The 20,462-nt window shown below is 30.5% G+C and overlaps 1 protein-coding gene across 1 annotated transcript; it reads right to left on the minus strand.

Moving 5' to 3' along the window:
- Positions 1 to 209: 209 nt before the first annotated feature.
- On the minus strand, positions 210 to 20,191 carry LOC149093442 (uncharacterized). The gene is made up of 3 exons (XM_089268753.1): positions 19,000 to 20,191; positions 1,434 to 1,915; positions 210 to 651 (listed from the first exon to the last, which is right to left on the minus strand). Exons 1-2 carry the CDS (start codon positions 19,121 to 19,123, stop codon positions 1,695 to 1,697), a joined length of 345 nt encoding a protein of 114 aa, XP_089124879.1. The 5' UTR covers positions 19,124 to 20,191; the 3' UTR covers positions 210 to 651; positions 1,434 to 1,694.
- Between the last annotated feature and the right edge of the window lie 271 nt (positions 20,192 to 20,462).

Here is a 20,462-nt window from a genome sequence, read left to right on the forward strand (position 1 = left end):
CAAACAATTAAAAAACTTAATGATTCCCCCTATAGGGAGAGGACTCCTCAAAGGGAGCAAAGAGGCTAAGAGGGGATGTCAATTAAAGAGTTTAATTGTTTGAACTGTAAAATTTGTGGTTTCCCCTTGTAGTTCACCTAGATGGCAGTGTAACAAAAAAGCAAAAAACTCTGGGGAAAACTGTAATAATACTTGTAATAAATGACAACATTTCTTGTATCATGGACTTGATTTTATTTTATTAAAAATTTGGATCTAAAATTTTAAGATCACAGATTAAGCATTGACTGATGATAATAGGTTTAAATTGATAATATTTGGCTTTATAATAATAACAATAATCATAATAATAGATAATAGATATTAATAGATTCCAATCAATCTCATCCATTACATGGACTTTTACTTCTTTAACATTTATTTTCAATTTAACAAAATTGAGACAAATCTGGTTTCTTTATTATCAGACAGGTTTAAACGATAATTTTCATGGGCAGAAACACTTGAGCATTTAACCAGAATCAAAGTGGCCTTATTTGAAGTACAGTTTGGATGGTTAAAGATGACCATTGGAACCATTTAACCAGATTTCAAGTGACGATCCAAAAAAATGTAAACCAGTGAAAACCAAATGCTTAAATTGACACCAATCTACAAGAAATAAAACAAAAATATTGAATGAGATTCACTGAATTTGGTTAATTTGATATATTAAATGATTCAAGTTTAATCCAAACCAATAGTATCATTAACATGATAATGATACACGGTAAGGCTTTATTTGGTTCACTATTTTGTCATCACTTTCAATGATAATATTAAGGTTAATACAATGCATTGAACCATTGCATTAAATTGAGTGAAAATTGATACAAAATTGTACTTTTACTTCCTTCCCTTTACCTTGTTATTGAATATTAAAGTTATTATATTCCTGTGTATAAAGCAATAACGTTTCAATAATAATAATGATAATAATATGTTTTTTCAGTACAACTTTATTCAAGTTGACAAGTGAAACGCAAATAAGATCACGTAAAAATAAGATGTCAACTGGAATCATTTTGTTTCAAGTTTCGTTTGAAAATGATAACAAGTTGATGAAGCTGCCTATTATTAACCATTTAAATATAGTTGGAAACAATGAAATTAACCCAAAATAAAGTTAAATGTCCATTCCGAGTAGATTGACAATTTACTAAATGACTTGAAAGAGTAAAATATAAGCAGAAAGAAACAAATGAAAGGCCTAAGCAAATCAATGATATCATTAATGTTCACATTTAAAATTTACATTCACTAACAACTGGAAAACTGGGAAGGAATGATTAATATAATGATTAAATGGAAAAGACAAAGAAATTTGAAAATGTTGCAAACAAAATTCTGGAAAACATGAAATATTTAAATGCTTTTTTTCATCCTCAACTTACCTTTATACAAATTGTTCATTATTCAGATGAGATAGAGGTTCAGGTTGTTTTTGTAAATGATTTTTTTTTGTTACAATAATGATATTTATTTACATGGAAAAGTTGAGTTTTCAAAGTTATGGAGCATTTCAGAAGCAAATCTGAGCATTTTCAAGTTTTTAGAGTTTTTTGAGTTTTACTGAAAATCTCTGAGTTTGAGTTTTTCAAGTGTTTTACTGTTGGGTTGAAGTGAAGTTAAAGTGTTACAGTGAATGGCTGGTGTTAAACTCCGTTGACGCTTCTCACATAAGGTGGAGGTGGAAGGCTTTTGTATTTTTCTGGATACGGATAGTTTGTTGAATCATCATGGCGACAATGGTGAAGAATACGAGAGAAACATTGGCAACAGAGGATAATGAAGAATAGACACATGATACCCATTAATATCAACAGGGAAAGTTCCAGTTCTTCATCGGTATAATTTCCACCACAATCGGCACAAACTGAAAGGAAAAAGTTGATTAATATTTTACAAATGAAAACTGTTTTTCCAATTGTTCATCATGTTCATCATGCAACTTGATATGTTTGATGTACATCGGCTTAAAAGCACTTCAGACGCTGTGATTCAACAATATTGGAAGTGCTTTTGAATCGATAGTCGGTCTGATGGATGAAATATATTTTTACCTTGCCAATGAATCTTAATGACTATCAAAACTTGTAAACTTGTAATTATTATACTTGTAAACTTGTAATAGCAACTGATGTGATGCTGATGAGACTGTTAATTACAAAATAAGATTCTGTAGATACAGTGAACAGTTATTGATTGGTTAACTGATATTCAATTAGAACACATTAATGAGTTTATTTGTGTGATTAATTTTAGATTTAGATTAACATACTTGCAAATAAATCATCTGGAAGGTTTAGTTTACTGTAAATGTCTTTTCCTTGAAAGACCCAATCTTTGTGGCTCATTTCAGGCTTTTGTTTCAGACTAATAAATCCAATCAATTTATTTTCCATTATTTTAATTGTTATTTGATAAGATTTGTAATTTATTAAAGATAATCTTGATTGAAGGATTGATCAAAATGGTTAACGATCAAAAGCCTAACCCAAAAAGACATTTCAGGTTATTTGGGATTAGGTTTCATCTGGTAACACAAAAAGGTGTTTGGCTGATGATCAATTCAATGATGGGATTACATTTACATTTACAATGGTCACAAAGCTGAGTTTTTTGCTTAAAAAGTAGCTTTTGATTATCAAAATGTTCAAGATGTGCTCATGAATGTTGATTATTTCTGAACAAAGCAGATTATTCTTGTCTCTATTCAATTTACACCTTCAGTAAAACATTAAAGGTTCAATCATAATAAGTTAATGTCAAGTACTTTTTTTTAACGAAGCTACACAAAAATTGAGAAAGATTAATTATCTCTCCATCAGTTGAGTTTTAATCAAACAGATTGATAACATTGATTAATGTACAATATCTTCCTGTATTAAGAGTGAAAAATATCCATATTAATGAGTGCAACATCTATTAATAGCATATTTGAAGGGAAAAAAATTGTAATTGAAAATTGTGATTCAAGCTTTTCTCCTCTCATTATAAACTGGTAAACTTCATCCTCAACCTGTGATAATAAAAGTCATTTTCAACTCCATTTTCATCAACAAAAGGTGAACATGGAACCCTTTACCCAGCAAAAGGCATCAACGGACTGACCAATTGTCAGGCGATTTTGACCAAATCCAATTTATCTTTTCACTTTAACTGAAGCTTCCATTTATCATCATTAAACTCCAAAAGCAATTCTTTAATCAATTATGAATGAGAGATTTTATCATTCCCTGTAACCTTCCCTGTAATGGTTAACATGTTATTGTTTTCAATATAAATAAGTAAAATGTAAACATTTGAAATCCATTTGATTACAAGTAGAAGAAGGAATTTTACAAAATTTCAATTTCCAAGCTTTTCATTTGAAAATTTTACCCAAAAATTTGAACCAGAAAACTGGTTTTTAAAAGCGAAAATAAGTTTACCAGGAAAAATTTGCTTCCATCAATTTAGGCTAATGTTTGCATCCGAATTGATTATTCAACTGATGGTCATGAGAAAGGTGAAACATTTCATTTTGGTGAAATCGTTTCATCTTAATGATCAAACTGATAGTTACATGCAGTTTACCTGGACAACATGATATTACATTATTAAAGGGAAACAAGAGTAATAACGAAGACTAATGAATATCTGTTTCTCTCTCTTGTAATCATTAAAGTTACCTTTGGATTAACCTTTTGCATCGCTAATTTTCAATGCTTCATTTATCCCGATAACTGTGAATGCTGAGGATAATCTTGGAATAAGAAGCATTGAGAAAATCAGAAACAGAAAGTAAATGATACAATCAGCCTTTTCTTCAAGTGATTTACGGTCATTTCTGTCTAAATAAATAATGTAATATTTGGCTCATCTTTTCTTTTCACCTTTCTGTTACCAATTTCAGGCAAAATTTTGCTTTTTTCATATTGATAGATGAATGACCTGACATGAAGCCTCAGGTTATTTCAACAGCATTTCGAGTTGTTCATTTTGACATTTACCTTTACCTCTCTCTCTCTCTCTCTTTCTGATATTGTTATCAGAGAAGAAAAAGTAAAGGAAAAAGACATTTAAACCAGAATGTTGTTTCTTTTTCAGGTTCAACATTTTTTCTGGGTAATCAAGGTGAAAACCCTTTTAAATGTGACTTTACTGTTGGACAGGTAAATGATGGCCTCAACAGAACAGCCAATTGAACGATAAAAACTTTTATCAGCTTTAATTTGATCTCTTTCAATTTTTAGGTTTTATCATTAGGTTAAGGTTTACAGCTCAAGGTTTGTCTTCAAGTTAACCCAAAATGGTTAAATCCTTTGCACCAAAAGAAAAAGGTTTTTACTGGTTTTACGAGTAACTTTCATTGCCTTTTAATGTCTAAATTGTTTTCATTCTAATGTAATTTTAATATAATTTTTTCATTTAATGTCTAAATTTTATCCTCAAAAAGAGCAAATAAAATGATTGGAAACGTCCTTTTGCTGTATAATCTTATTCATTGCACTCGTAAATAGATGAAACGAGTTGATTCTTGAATCTTGTTGTTACAGCTTTTGTGATAAAAAATGAATATTGTCATGGAAAATATAATTGTAATCTTGATAATGATTCTGTGAACATCTTTTGAATCTATTTTGTTAACAAAATGAATTTTTACATTCACTTTTATTCATCTTATAAACTAGACGCAAAGCTTTAAATCATTCAATTTTTCCAATAGATTTGAGACATTTTCATGCTTCAATCAATACTTGAACTTTTGAAAATAACAGATAACATTGAAAAGTCTCAACCAGATATTTCATCATGAAACGGTTAAAATTGTGAAATTGTAGATTCAATCACAAGATTACATGAAAAGATTTGAAATTGAACAGATTAAATGTAAAATTAATCAAGCAAATAATTCCAGAATCAATTCAGATTGAGTAAACATTTGCAACTGAAAAGCAGATTAAAATGACGGATCAAAAAACCCAATCATATTCAACAAGCCCTGAAAAGATGAAAAAAACTGAAATCTGAATCCAAAAGCAACTCAATTTCAATTACTAATTACAAATGAAAATATGAAAAGCTGAAAAGGGAAACACAAAAAAGCGATTGAACAAAAAGCTCATTCAAATGTAACTCAATAACACGAGATGATTTAAATTGCATTAAAAGCGATTGTCAAACATGATGTTCATTGAATCCCAAAAACCTTTTCATTAACATTTACTTGATTAAACCTCAACCAATTGTATCCAAATGAAAGCATTTTAAACATTTGACAATATCAATGTCAAACACACAAAACAAACCAGAAAATCTGAGCAAATGTTTACAATAATACAAGCAAAAAATGTCAATAAAAACGAGAAAACAAAACAAGTTGATTTAGCCTTTTACATAATGAAATCAATGTAATACAAAAACGCAACCAAAAATCAAATGTATCATCAATTTTGAATTACTTTAAAGGGATGAAAAGAAACTGTCTTTTCTCGTTTAAACCCACATTAAATGGTCTTTATCCAAAGTCCTTTTTTGTACATTGACTTTGATCTTGTCAATTTTAATGAACAACCATTAACATGGGAAATGGTGAAAAGGTGAATAATAATGATTAGTTGATGAAAAGCTTTCACTGACTTCTTTGGTTTCTCCTTTTTTTTCTCTGACCAATTCTATTGAGATTTACCTTGAATCACTGCAAGGTGAAATTCAATCGGAATAGCAATTTGTATTCTCACTGCTAATTTATACACAAAAAGAGAGGAAAAAAAAGGTCACAGACTGAGTAGACTTTGATTCAGTTGACTCACATTTCCACTTGTTCAGTCTTCCCATGGCATTCCCTTTAGCACTCGCATTTTCCCTCCCAGTCCATGTTCTAGATAATTCTTCATCTTATATCTAATAGCTTCCTGTAATTTTTTTCACTCTCACCCAGTTTCCTCCTCATCCATCGATGGATCTCATTTCCCTTTATCCTTCATCTTAACCATCATCATTCTCACTTTGCTCAACGTCAATCCTTGCCAATCCAATTCGAGCATTTTGTTCACTTGAAACGAAGAGAGAAAAAGTTTTCAATGAGCATTCCAGATGAATCACAAAATATATACACTTTCAAGGTGGAACAAAGTAGCAAAAATAGAAGATGAACAAGAGAAGAAAAAGTAAATTCTCTTGAGATGGTTCTTGCCCTTTTCTTTCAGAACTTATCGTTAATAGTTTTTTCTTGCTTCATCTATGACAGACTCGATTGCGATTGGGAAAGAGTTAAACTTTAAGTGACCTTTTTAAAGGTAAATCTCACCTTTTCCCTATTTTTCCAAGTGCAGTTCATGGTGGCAATTCAATAATGTTGTATCAATGAGTTTCTCATCTTTTTCATTTCTTTTCTTTTCCCTGTCTTCAACAATTCCTTCAAAATAAAACCTGTTTTGTCGAGATTATCAGAAGTTCAATTCGTTTTCATTGACTTCACATTCAATTTTCGCCCCTTTTCGAGTTTAATTTTTGTGTTTCTTCTCTTCCATGTTCACAAATAACTTTGATCATTTCATTCGTTGGTGACTTTTTTCACAAAATTCAACAATGAACAGGATAATGAAGAAAAGTTGTGAAAAGCTGAATAAAGTTCACGTGTTGTTCATGACATGTTGAATAGCGAGTAAACTGGTTCAGGTAAGATTCAGTAACATCCGCTTTACCTTAGGCATTGACATTACCATAGAAATTTTTATCAATAAACTTGTCACTTTCATTGAATATCTTCAGTCACCAGCAGTTTTGAAAAAAAAGTTGGAGTAAAATTAACGATCAAAGCTGGATAAATTTCAGCTGAAGTTGTACTTTTTTCACCAATACAAAAACTGTGCATTCAAAAGAGACTAAAAAAACTTTTGATCGAAGCAAAAAACTGTGTTAACAAAAGCTTTTTAACTGATATTCCAATATTGAATAGAATAAAAATTGTACGAAAGAAAATTGAAAAAAAAGACTTTTCGACTTTTCTGTAAAATTGGTCAAGATTAGTTGGATTGACACAGAAAAGCAAATTCAGTTATTGTGATAGAGTAAAGAATATCAAAGATGAAATTAATTTCTGAAGGCAGATAAAGATGTTGAGAAACAGGTGAACCAGTGGTCAAATCGAGCCATAAATAATAAGCAAAACGTTTCGTTTAATGCAATTGCAAAGACGTGATGTTAACAGAGGCAAAGTAAAGCCATTAAAAAGCAAGCAATTTGCAGCTCTGGCAATTGCTATCAAAACGAAGCAAATTAAATCTCGTCTTTGCACTAATAACGATGTTTATCATATTAATTACAGGCTCAACCTGACGGTTCAAAAGATTTGCTCAGAAAATGTTTCTTCTTCCATTTACAGTTCAGTTTCAAACATTCATTAGTCCAGTTGGAACGTAGATTAGCAAATGTACTTTTACGTTAATCGATAACAAAAAGGTTCAAAAAGTAACGAGAAAAAAACTGGACTCGAGCTTAGTGAGATTATTGCATGTGAAACAAAAAATGGACAAAAAAAATATTCACTTGGAGTGAAAAAAAAAGCCAAGTTATGAAGAGAGACTCAAAACAGCATTAGATTATTGATAAACTTGGATATATTTTCACTGTTTTTTTCTTCTTCTTCTTCAGTTCCACAGCTTTTGGTCTTCATGATAATCATGATGATCTGTAAGTTGGCAAGTGTTAACTTCATGAAGATTGAAGACTGCAATTGTTATAATCTGCTTCCCTTAGGATTTTCACATTTTCTTAGCTCCAATTGTCTTCAGGAAGCTTTACTCTTGATTAACATTATTATCATGATTATTTTCATGTTCCTTGATGAATAACTATTAATATTTAGCTACTCGTGAGATGATCATTTATTCTGATTGATAACAAGATAACCATTTAACAGAAAGAAATACTTAATCAACTCGTTACTCGAAACAGCAAAACAACACGAATAAGGAAGGAGGAAAAAGACGAGAAAAGTGGAAACAAACAAATCAATAATAATCAGCTAATCAACAGCAAATTTCACCATTTGCCAAATAACCTGCAATTTGATTAACTTTTTATAATCACATATTCAAGCTGAAGCTGAAACAATTATCGTTTAACCAGTTTTTATTAATTGTTTCCATTCCCTTGCAACACTCGACATATAATTAAAGCAACATTAACCTTATCTGTTCAAAGGGTCCTCTCATTATAAGCACTTACAGCGATCTATTTTGCTCTTTTCCTCATCTTATTACATTATCATCATTATTTCACTTATTTTTTGTCCTTTTTTTTCTAATGATATTAAACTCGCTTTTACCAAATGCAAATGCCTTTTGTTCAATTTCATCAGTTGAATTAATATTCAACTACAACTGAATGTTTCATGTACATGTTGTATTATCTGATTACTTATTCCTGATGATTTAAGTGCCATAAAAACGAGGTAAGAAGAAGAAGAAGAAAAGGAAAATGAAGAATCAAGAATTATATTCATTTTTTTATCTTTTCATTTCCATTATTATTCACAATTTTGTGTAAACCTTTCAATAGAGGAATCAATTTGAGCAAAATTTTATATAAATTATTCAATTGAACATAAATCCTGTTCATTATCGTTGACATTATTTAACCATTTCAACGTTTAATATTTAATCAATTTCAATTGATTCATTATCATGTTCGAGATTCTTTGCCATTAGCTTTAAAGGTTTCCATGATTAATTGTAATTTAAAATTGCAAGTTTTGAAGTGAAATGAGCAAATTTGATTGAAATTTTCTTCTTTACAAGAAAAGTCAAATTTTCTGGTTTACTTTTTGTGTAACTTGAACATGTTAATTGCACTGGAGAATTGGTTTGAGTTTTGCTCAGAAAAAAGAAACAAAATTGTGGCAATTTCAGTTCAGTTGCAATTGAGTTTAAACCATGAAAAATGTCAAAATCAATTTTCAGTCTATTCAGAACATTTTGAGAAACAAAAAAAATGATGAAAAAGATGACAAAATGGTAAAGCTGAAAATTGAACTTCTTTTTTGCACCTTTTTCTTGTTCAACCTTTCCAAGCATTTCAGGGTAAGTCACAGATATAATGGTAATGCACATCAAATTTCAAAGTGATGATGGATCGCTGTATTGACCTTATTCATCTCTCTAATGTATAAATATTGATGAAAATAAATTGAGCTCAAATTTGATTACATTTGCGATTCTGTTTTGTTTTCCGAAAAGAATGAATTCCAAGTGAAAATGTTATAATTTTGAATATTTTTCCCTGTTAAGTGTTCAAATAAAATTTTCACATTTTTTCTTCATTTACATAAGTTTTCCCTGCTTCAATTCATTTGAGAATATTTTGTTTTCCTTTTAATTTCATTCCATTTCTTTCGTTTTCCCTGAGTTTCCACTTATTCCTTTAATTAATCTTAAAGGTTTTGATTGTTCTTATAATCATCATGCAAATGGTGTTGATGAAATGATGAACGATTCAATTGGAAGAGTAACAAAATTGTTATTAATATAACGAGTTTAGCTAATGTAACTGCTATTGAATCACTTTTATTGTTTGCTCATCTGTTTTTGCTGATTTCATTTGTTATTCATCTTTAAGTGTGGGACATTTTTTGGGTTTTATTTCTGGTAAACAACAAGCTGAACCTTTTATATTGATATTGGATATTAAAGGTTGTGATTGGAAAGGTAGAAAGTTAAGGTAAAGAGGAATCAGAAAATTAATATCAAAGATCAACAATGATAATCACATTTGTTTATTCAGATGAATATTATTTATCCAACTATTTTAATAATAGTCATACAGCATGATGGCAAGACAATTGGATGGAGAAAAAAGTGGAATAAAAATTGTTTCTCAATTGGTTTCATCCTCAAGAAACGTCAAGATTGTTTACTTGTTTGAATAATTTATGCTAATTTAAGATCACAATCTTTCATTTTTCACCAGAAAATCAAATTATTCAATATTTCAGATTCTAAACAAATTTGCAATTTCGGTTAATGACTTTGACTTCATGGTTTATAAGTTTAAATAAGAGTTTAATTCATCATAAAATTCACTAATTTGGACAAAAACTTAAGATTTAAATGTCATTCCAATTGTTTTGTTAGTTATTAACAGGTTAAAGCTGTTGTGCAAGGAATTAACATTTGAATTGGAAGCAATTAGACTTGGTAATTTGACGAAAAGAACTAAACTCGAACTGAACTTGAACTTATATAACTTGACATTAGTGAGTCGAAGAAAAGGTTGTTTTAAATCGACTCGATTTGGCTATAAAATTGTGCTTTATTGTTACCAAGATGATAAAATGGTGTAAATTGCAATTATACAACAAATTATATAAGAAACTATTGATTAGTTTTCGCCATTTTACGAGTAAAAAAGGATTATTCAATGGTAAAAGCTATTGAAAAAGTCAATTTATTGGCTATTTTCGTTCAAGCATTTGATAGATTCAATTTTCTGCTGAGTTTGAAACTATTTTAAGTCACAATTGATCAATAAATTAGCATGTTTTGGGTTTGCCATAAAAAGTAAACCCTAAAATGTTGGAGACTTATTTCATTTCAATGGTTCCAGACAGTTATGTTGACATTAAACTGTTGATTGTTTACACAGTTAGGCTGGAAAACAGTTCAACTGTATGATTAACTAATTTTATTGAAGTTTTCACAAAATAAATGCTTCAAAAGTGTGTGACTAGGAAATAATATAACATTTGAATGTGCAAATAGTTAGACTGAATTTGCAGTTTTCAATAACTTCACAGCTTTTACCATAAATGTTTTGCTGTTGCTGTAATGAGTAACAACATGAGTGAACTTTGATGAAGGTAATTGTACGAACATTTTGAAACACTAATAATGAGTTCAACCCAAAAGTGTAACAATTTTCACTAAACATAACCACAACATTAGTAAAGGAGTATGGGTAAAAATTCTGACTTTCGAGTTAAGAGTTCAAACTTTGTGAGTTTGTAGGCCCATAAAAACTGAGTCCATTAGTGACATTAAAAATTTTCTCCGATCGACCGTTTTTGAGAAAATCGAGGTCAAAGTGCAAACTTCGATCGCCTTTTATTCGATAATGGGACAAGATTTTTTCACGAAACTTATTTTCCTTAGGTATCTTTTGATGGCTAAACAGAAAATGCAATTATTTTGGAAAATAAAATTCTCTGTTTCTGTGCAACAGATACCTTCGATATCACTTCGATTTTCCGTTAAACCTCCGCCATTCTGTGACCATAATAGCTAGAGATCTGAAACTTAGTATTTGTCCATAAACATTGTTAGTAAATAGCATCGATCGAACACTTTTTTCAATTTATCAACAGTTCTCTTGATTTTGGACATTGACCTGAAAAGTTTGAACCCCGATATCTCGACAATGGCTATATCCACAATCATCATTCTTCGTTTTATCATTAGATCTTATCAATAGCTATTATATAGTTTGACTAAATATATAAAAAATTCAAGTTTGCTTATTCATTGATGAGTATACTTATAGCGCATCATAAGCATTATCATTCAACTCAATATACGAAATACAAAATCTGACAACACAAGCTAGAACATTCTTTGTATAACTTTTGATGATTACAAAAGTCTAATTTACTATAGCTATTGGTAAGATCTAATGATTAAACGAAGAATGATGATTGTGGATATAGCCATTGTCGAGATATCGGGGTTCAAACTTTTCAGGTCAATGTCCAAAATCAAGAGAACTGTTGATAAATTGAAAAAAGTGTTCGATCGATGCTATTTACTAACAATGTTTATGGACAAATACTAAGTTTCAGATCTCTAGCTATTATGGTCACAGAATGGCGGAGGTTTAACGGAAAATCGAAGTGATATCGAAGGTATCTGTTGCACAGAAACAGAGAATTTTATTTTCCAAAATAATTGCATTTTCTGTTTAGCCATCAAAAGATACCTAAGGAAAATAAGTTTCGTGAAAAAATCTTGTCCCATTATCGAATAAAAGGCGATCGAAGTTTGCACTTTGACCTCGATTTTCTCAAAAACGGTCGATCGGAGAAAATTTTTAATGTCACTAATGGACTCAGTTTTTATGGGCCTACAAACTCACAAAGTTTGAACTCTTAACTCGAAAGTCAGAATTTTTACCCATACTCCTTATGATTGCAATTTAGCATTGACAACAGGATAGTCGAGCTTACAGTTTTCAGAATCGTTTCGTTTCGTTCTTGAATCACAGGCTAATGGACAAAAGATCTGCAATGTTTAAGCATTTTACAGTTTTCAGGTTTGAATGAAGAATTAATTAACTTAATGTAAACTTGATCGTGAAAGTAACGTATCGATTAATATCTAGAATTGATTTCCAATTCAATTTATAATTAAATCATTCACCAGCAAAACAATTTGGAAAATTATTCAATTACGAGAAATGATTAGTAAATGGTGAATAAACAATAATATTGCCAGTTAAATTAGGTTCCATCTTTTCACATGATAGAGTTATTGAAGTTTTTAGAAAGACAATCAATTCAATCAAGAGTACTAATAGCGCTCTGTCTCTTCATTATTGATTATGAATTCAAAACATATTGATTAACTAATTGACACTGAATGATTAACTCCAAATAAAAAAGTCAAGTGACATTCACACTCTATTCTTATGGTTGAAGCAAAAGGAACGATATTGAACTAAAAACTTATTGATGTTCCTTAAATATAATGTTTTGAAAACTTAAAGTAATTGGCATAGAAATAATTAACTTTGAGTAATGAAAAGATCTAAATGTAGACAGTCAATCAAGCTAATAGCCTCATTCCAATCGAACCATCTAAAAATGATTAAAGGAATGAATGAAGACACTTGAGTCGTGAAGTAAATCAACTCTTTTCAACTTCACATTCAAAGTTAGTGTCGATAAACTTGCAGTTTGCTCGTTGTTTAGCTTCACATTACCCTGTTTAATTGGCAAGTGTATTGTTAAAATGTGTAACTGTACGATTGCAATCTTTTACACACCAAGTCTTTACGTGTTGAATAACAAACTTGAAGGTCCAGCCCGTTTGCTCATGAATCGAATGCTGTTATTCATCACAAAAAGATGCAATGTTACTTACATCCAATATCTTATACCAGGAGGCAATGTTTGCTCTGATGACGGTGTTTGTGAAGGATTTTTGCGTGAGTTTCAACATGGGCAGTTTGATTACACTCCAAAACAGTTTACTACTGTTTCGTTGCAAAACATTGGAACAAACTTGACAACAACTGCTCAAAATCTGCAGCAGTGCGTTGCAATTTACACACAAAACGCCATTACAAGACACTCAAGTTCAACACCTTTCGATTCATTAAGTGAATTTGGCTTGGAAGTTATTTTCACCTTTGCCTGTTTAATGGCTCTATTAACAGTTCTATTCATGGCTATCATCATTAAGCGCACTCAATCATCATTAAAGCAAATAATTTGGAATAACTTTGAATACTTTTCATGTCAAAACTCTTTATCACCCGAATGTTTAACCCAAAAATGTGTTTACGGTTTCTACATCATTGTACTGTTCCTCGCCAGAATATTGTCAACCTCAAATCTGCAAACTGGACTTATTATTGATAAAAATTTTATTAAACTGACAAGTTACCGAGACATTATTGAACACAATTATAAACCATTTAGTTTGTCAGATTCCCATTGTTATCAACTTCTACTTGAATCAACAGACCATTATGCTAAATTGGTAGAAGAAAAACTCGAATTCCTCGAGACCTATTCATATGATTGGCTGAACTTTTATAATCAAATGCACAAGATTGGCCATGTAACGTTGGAGAGAGATGTAGGTTACGAACTTTTCAAAAAAATTGGATGCAGTTTTGCCGCTGAGCAAGAAAAGAAAATGCCGCTTATTCGAAAGCCCATTTCTTATTCTTTTTCGGGATATTTAATTAACAGAAATAGTTCACCTAAAGTTAAAGATATAATCTTAAAAGGTGTTTATGCCGAAATTGAATATCAAACACAATTACGAAGACGCACTGGGAATGAAATTAACAAACGACTAAATATAAAGCTATCACCTTCATGTTACTATGCAGATGATACAAACAGTGAAGACTCGGAAACAGTTCCATTGCAGTTTCATTACATAATTGATCTACTCATAGTGTACGCAGTTGGCATCGCAATAGCCAGTATTGTATTTGCATTCAGACTGAAAACTCCTTGGTATCCAAGTTGTCCTTTAACATTGTAAATTAACCAAGAAATTCAACTCAAATAAGGTTTTATTAACTGTAAATATAATATTAAGAATCAAGTTCCAACTTTTGTCCATCAAATAATTATTTCGATCATTTCAACCTTAGGACAAGCAACCAAACAAGCTCTTGTTAAACTCAGATTAACATTTCAATTTGAAATTAGCAAGTACAGTTGCTTAAAATGCCAGGTAATTTTGGATGAATATTTCCTTTCTGTTTGTAGCAATAATTATAAAGCTTGGTATTAATGTAATAATATCATTTTCAACTATTCAATGTTTTTACTGATTATGCTGCTGATGAAGAGCAATGAGCTATTTACAGAACCATTGAGCCATGCAAAGGAAGCAAAAAATGATCATCACAATAGAAGGAATGAAAAACTGTTCAGAGAAAAAAAGAAAAAATCGTTCGCTCAAAAAAATTAACAATAAGGTTGAGGATGGGATTGAAGGGTGAAAATGATGATAATGGTGATGTGAAAATATTTTTGTTTTTTTCTCCCTTCAACCTTTACTGAACTTTAACATAATTTTTACCTTGAATCTGGTGGAAACTTGCAAGTTGTGATAAACAGTCTGAGCGATGGAGTTCAACTTGATGTAAATAGCAACAACAGTGGCTACAAAATGATGAAATAATCTATTTCTCATTTCTTAATATCCATGATAATGATTTCTTGGAACTGAGATGAAATTCATTTATCTTGAAATTTATCTGCTAAGCAAGCGAAAAGTTTGCTGTAAAAACGCCTGAATGCGAAAAAAATGATGAGTTATCATTGAAATGGTGAAAAGAGTGAAAACTGTTTGTTCAAGACGCGATTATCTGATAGGAATGATTTGATGTTATAATGCTAAGGATATAGAAATGCTTCTTTCTAACTCCCAGTTTTATCACGACAGTATGATAAAGATTAAAATCAGTGATTAACGCTTGAAATAAATCTAATGTAAAAGTGAGTAATTAAACTGTATTATTCAAGTGCGAAACAAGTTCAAGCTTAATTAGAGATGAAATGAAAAGTAAACTCAACATTATAATTGTTAAAGAAAATGAATTTTGCCTTGAAATTTCCAACTTTTGACTAATTAATTTTGAAATCTTTTCACTTCATTCCTTGATGTTCAGTCTAGTGAATAACAGGCAAACTTTTGCTTTCTTTTCAGCGAAACAAAGTGGATAACAGTTGAGCAAAATGTTCAACCAACATTGAGGTAAAAGAAATGTAACCTTAAAAATGGCAGTAAAGAAAAAAGTTCAATTTCTAAATTCAGCATTTTCCTTCAACTTTATTTAACACGAATCAGAACCATTGAGCAGATTTAAATCTTTAGCCTTTCAATTGTTTCAGTAAACTAATTTAAGAGGAGAAAAAAAAACTCCAAATTTGCTGAGTAAAACTTTTCATCTCATTATATTTGATAAGACGATTACCTTTTCCCTGTAAAATGATTTTGTTTGTTTTCAAAGTAAACCTGAAGTGACCAATAAATGCTGGGAGTTTTTACTCCCAACCTTCAGCGGGGAGTGAAAACTCCCACTGAAAGGCAACTTCAAGTCGAACCTTTAATAATGCCATAAAATAGCTTCTGGTCAAGATATGAACCAAGTCAACAGTAAAGAATAATTTGAGTGAAGGTAAAAAAAGTAAAATTACCATTTGACTTTTTCACCTGTAATACAATGGTAAAAAATGGGGCGAGCAAAGGTCAACTATTGAATCCAATAATCTTGTTGAGTTATTCATTTATCCGGAGCAGTCAGGTAAAACTTGATCAACCTTTATCAGACTTACTCAGCAGGGGAACCAATTCGAGAATTGAGTGGTCAAGATGATAATGAAAAAAGTAGCAAGAAAACCGGTAAACTCGAAAAAGTAGAAAAAAAGAAAACCATTTTTCATTTCAAAAAGTTCCATCTTCATGAAATCCATTTTTAAACTTGTCTGAAACTTATCAATTATTTCACTCGCAATCGCATTATCCAACCTTGCTCAACCTTTGAATATTTCATATTTACAATTTAAACCCAACTTGAAGTGCTTCAAGTACATTTAGACTTGTAAAATACTCGACTCAGAAAAAGAAGAAAACATTGAAAGGAAATGATAATTTTCATGACATTTTCACAACAAATATTTAAATTACAGTATCAAGTTTGAATAAACTGATGCAACAGAGAAATGAATATTTTCCAGGAAAATGATAAATCAAATAGTTATTATATTATGGACAGAAATCAATCATAAAAATGTTGAGTTATCTTTGGTTCCTTCAAATGTTGCCATTTCAATTCTGTAACAATGTAAACATTCGGATAAACGCAACAAATTTTCATGTTGAAACTATAAATAATAGCAGATGAATTTAATAACAACAATGATAATAACATGAACATTATACTTTTTGCTTTATTTATTACATTTGGTTAAACAATCTTTGGTATAACTTCATTTACTGTTGACTCTTGTAACTCTTTTTTTACCTGATTATATCAATTGCCTTTCATTCCTGTTCATTTGCACATTTATTATTTATCCTTTTATTGATTAAACCTGACGTCAAGTCATGATGCACAATTGAATAAATTATAAAGAAACATTTGAAAGTGAAAATTGAGTTGCAAGACAAGATGATATTCAATCATCTTGAATATTTTTGCCAACCATTTGCCCTTTCATCTGGACACTTTTCTTTGATCAGATAATCTGGTCAAGTGAAAATTGTTTCAGCTTTGACCCTTTCCATTACCACTTGATTCCCTGTCAATCTTGTTTCATTTAATTACTACAAAATCAATTTAACTTTTGTTTCTTTTTCTCCCTTCTCATGAAGTTACCTTTTGCTGAACCATTTCCAAGATTCTCTGAACTTCTCTCAAGCAACAAAAAGGTTAAAAAAGGATAACATGCAATGGTGGTTGAGAAAAGGTAAATTGATACGCCAAGAGTTACAATGTAATAATGCGATTTAATCATGCAATCAACTTATCTATTGACATTTGATTGAACATTTCAGTTAATTGAGAAAAGTTTTCCATGTTAATCAGAAAAACGTAAAAAATCATAAATGTTCAGATGAGTTAAAGACAAAACAGAAATCGTAAGAAAAGTTCAAATCGAAATGACAAATTAGTTTATTGATTTTGAGTTGAAACAGATTCAAATGGATCGATTGAAACTTTTGGTTCAACTGGAGGCAATTCAGTTAACCTGTTAAGTGCTTGTTTCAAGTAAAGATTTAATTATTTAAATAACATTCAATTTTCATGTATTTTTCCAGTTTTCCCACTGATACAAGAACTTAATGAAGTGGGCGAAGAAGAAAAAAAAAGATGAACTCTTTTTGTTCCATTTTTTGCAGATTCAATCCTCAAATGAGATTTGTTTTGTTTTCCCTGTTTTTTCCTCGTTTCTTCCTTTCGTCTGCACTGAACCAATGATGATAATTTAACTCAACATTAACAGCACATAAATATGAATTTATTGAACCATATTGAACCAATATTTTATCGTCTTCATTTTTCAAGGCAAAACTTTTCTCTTTTCCATAATACTTGTGAAGAGCATTTAATCAGCTCAAACTTTTACAACCATGAAACATGGAAAAAAATTGAACATTCAAAAATAATCATTGCAACTATTCATTCCATTTGAAGCTCCAACAAGTTTCCATTTGTAGAATGAAACAAAAAAACATGAAAATTATCAGAAATATTGAACTTTGATAAATGACATTTTAAAAGATTTGTATTTCCTGATTTTGGAAAATTGACAAAATTCTGAGTTTTTTCATATTTCCATTCTGAGTGATTCAACTGGGAAGCCATGAATGAGTTTAACTTTTATTTTCTTTTCGGTTAAAGTTTTTTGGCTTTAAGTTTTTACGTTTCATTGAACTTGAATAAAGTTAGCCAAGTTAAATTAATTCAATTATCCGATTCCTTTATCCCAGTAAACTCAATCAGTCTAAAAGGTTGAAACGATTTTAAACGAAACGAATAAAAATTTAAAAATTGTTTCTTCCATGTTGACGAAGGATTTGGAGCAAAAGATTATTTCTGCTAACGTTTTAATACGATTTTCTCTGTTCATGATAAAAGCATCAGATGAATAATTTTCTAATGAATTGCAATTATCTGATAGTCACAGAATAAGAAAACTGTTATTTTCCTAAATTGAAATTGAATTGGCATTTCACTGACAAGACTAATTTGGTAGCATCAAGAGTAAATACGAACTTGAAAAGTTTCACTTTATGAATGTTAACCATCATGACAAGGTAATGATAATGTTGTTGGACATTTCAATTTGGAAGGATGAAGATGAAAAAGAACAATTCTTTTCTTCTTTTCCTCTCGAGTTCATCAAATTTCAAGGTTTCAATGTTGACCAACCATGAAATGTAGTTTCAATGAAAATGGACAACAATCTAATCTTGTAAAAAAACTGATCACAATAATGATTTATTCAGTTGGTTAATTGGTGTTAACATGCATTAATGAGTTTTGTACTTTTCTTGTTCTGTGATTGTTTCATTTTCCGATTAATTGTTGACTTTTTTTCTCATGAAAGCACAAATGGATGAACAACAAATTGAGTGCATGAGTGAATTTATTTTGCTCTTTTCATGATAATCATGGTTATGATGAACAATTGATTAAACACTAATTTTCTCTCTTCTTTAGTCTTACCTTCATTTCCACCACCTGAAGCACCAATAACAGCAATACCTTTACAGGTTACCTTGCGTATTTCATTGACGAGTAAGGCACACCTTAAGGTACACAGACAGGTAAACTGTGAAAGTTTAATCATGTTTTTGTTGTTTAACCGTTTTCGTTGTTAATTTTGTTGTTGATGTTGTTGATGATGGCAATGAAATTGATGGGAATGATGAAGGTGAAGATGATGATTGATGATGATGTCTGATCTGATCATAAGAGTGTCTAAAGTTTTGTTTTTTTCTCTCTCTATTTTACCATGAAAGTAGGAAAAGATGAAACGTTGGAACATTGAAATTCATTCCATGAGAACGGAAATTTGGTGACATTAATTTGGGTTCAACAATTGAACAATAAATAATGGTTAAATCCATTTTTCTTTTCAGTTTTATTCTCATTGTTGCATCCAATTTTGTACAGGTTAATATCAATGTTGACAAGATCAAGATGACAGAAAGCTTGTAAACACTGGGAAAGCAAGAGATGAAAATTTTATCCGGTAAAAAGGAAAAGCAAATTTTCTGTTGAATTTCAAGTTTTGTCCAATGTATTTATCCCAAAATGGACAGACAGTAAACAGAAAAGTTCACCATTTCACTGGCCATGTTGACCATGATGTAGTAAAAGAAGAGAACAAGATATTTGAATAAAAGTTGAAAATGAATATTGAAAGTTGCACAGAAAATAGAAAATACTTTTTACTTTTTACACTGAAAAAAAGGTGAATATTGTACAAACTGTAAGGTGAACAAGAGTAAAATTTTTCATTTCAAAGGAAAATAATTTTCTTTACACTTTATCATGAAACATTATTAGCATGATGATGAGCAAAAAATTTGTTCATTCCCTTTGCCTCATTATCTGGATAACTTTAGTGAATCCATTTTTTTGCTCGAGTCACATTTAAACTGCTTTTTGTTATCTTTTTTGTTTAAACCGTTTCTCTTGTGATTCACAACTGAAACAACTCTTTACTTGATAACTGTTTGAGTAGCTTCACTGTGAGCGGTTTCAAGCAAAAAAGTGTGACTCTTTGCTCATGTTGATGATGAGAATGATGATGAGCAGGATGAAGATGGTAAAAGATGATCAGTGGAAAAACCTGAGTGAGGTATTCATTCCGTGGTTCATGTCAAATCAACTCTGGAGACTGCACATAACACACCAACACTACTCAACTACCTATACATACAATTTCACATTTTTACCTTTTCTTTCAACTTTTCTTTTGCCTTCTCTCTTTACTTTCTCTCTTCTTCTCACCTGCTTTTCTTTTCCTCTCCTCATCCTTTCATCCCTTTTGCTCACTCCATCATGTCGATTGATGTGTTCACAGGTTGATAAAAATATTTCATTTCACTCTTTACCATAATAAATGTATTATATAAACTTGCTAAATAAATACAATTCCCAATAGTCTTTTACAATTTTCC

Source organism: Tetranychus urticae, chromosome 3 (assembly GCF_039701765.1).
Source record: "Tetranychus urticae isolate SD_2017Ah chromosome 3, NJAU_TeUrti_SD_1.0, whole genome shotgun sequence".
In the NCBI taxonomy this organism is placed as follows: domain Eukaryota; kingdom Metazoa; phylum Arthropoda; class Arachnida; order Trombidiformes; family Tetranychidae; genus Tetranychus; species Tetranychus urticae.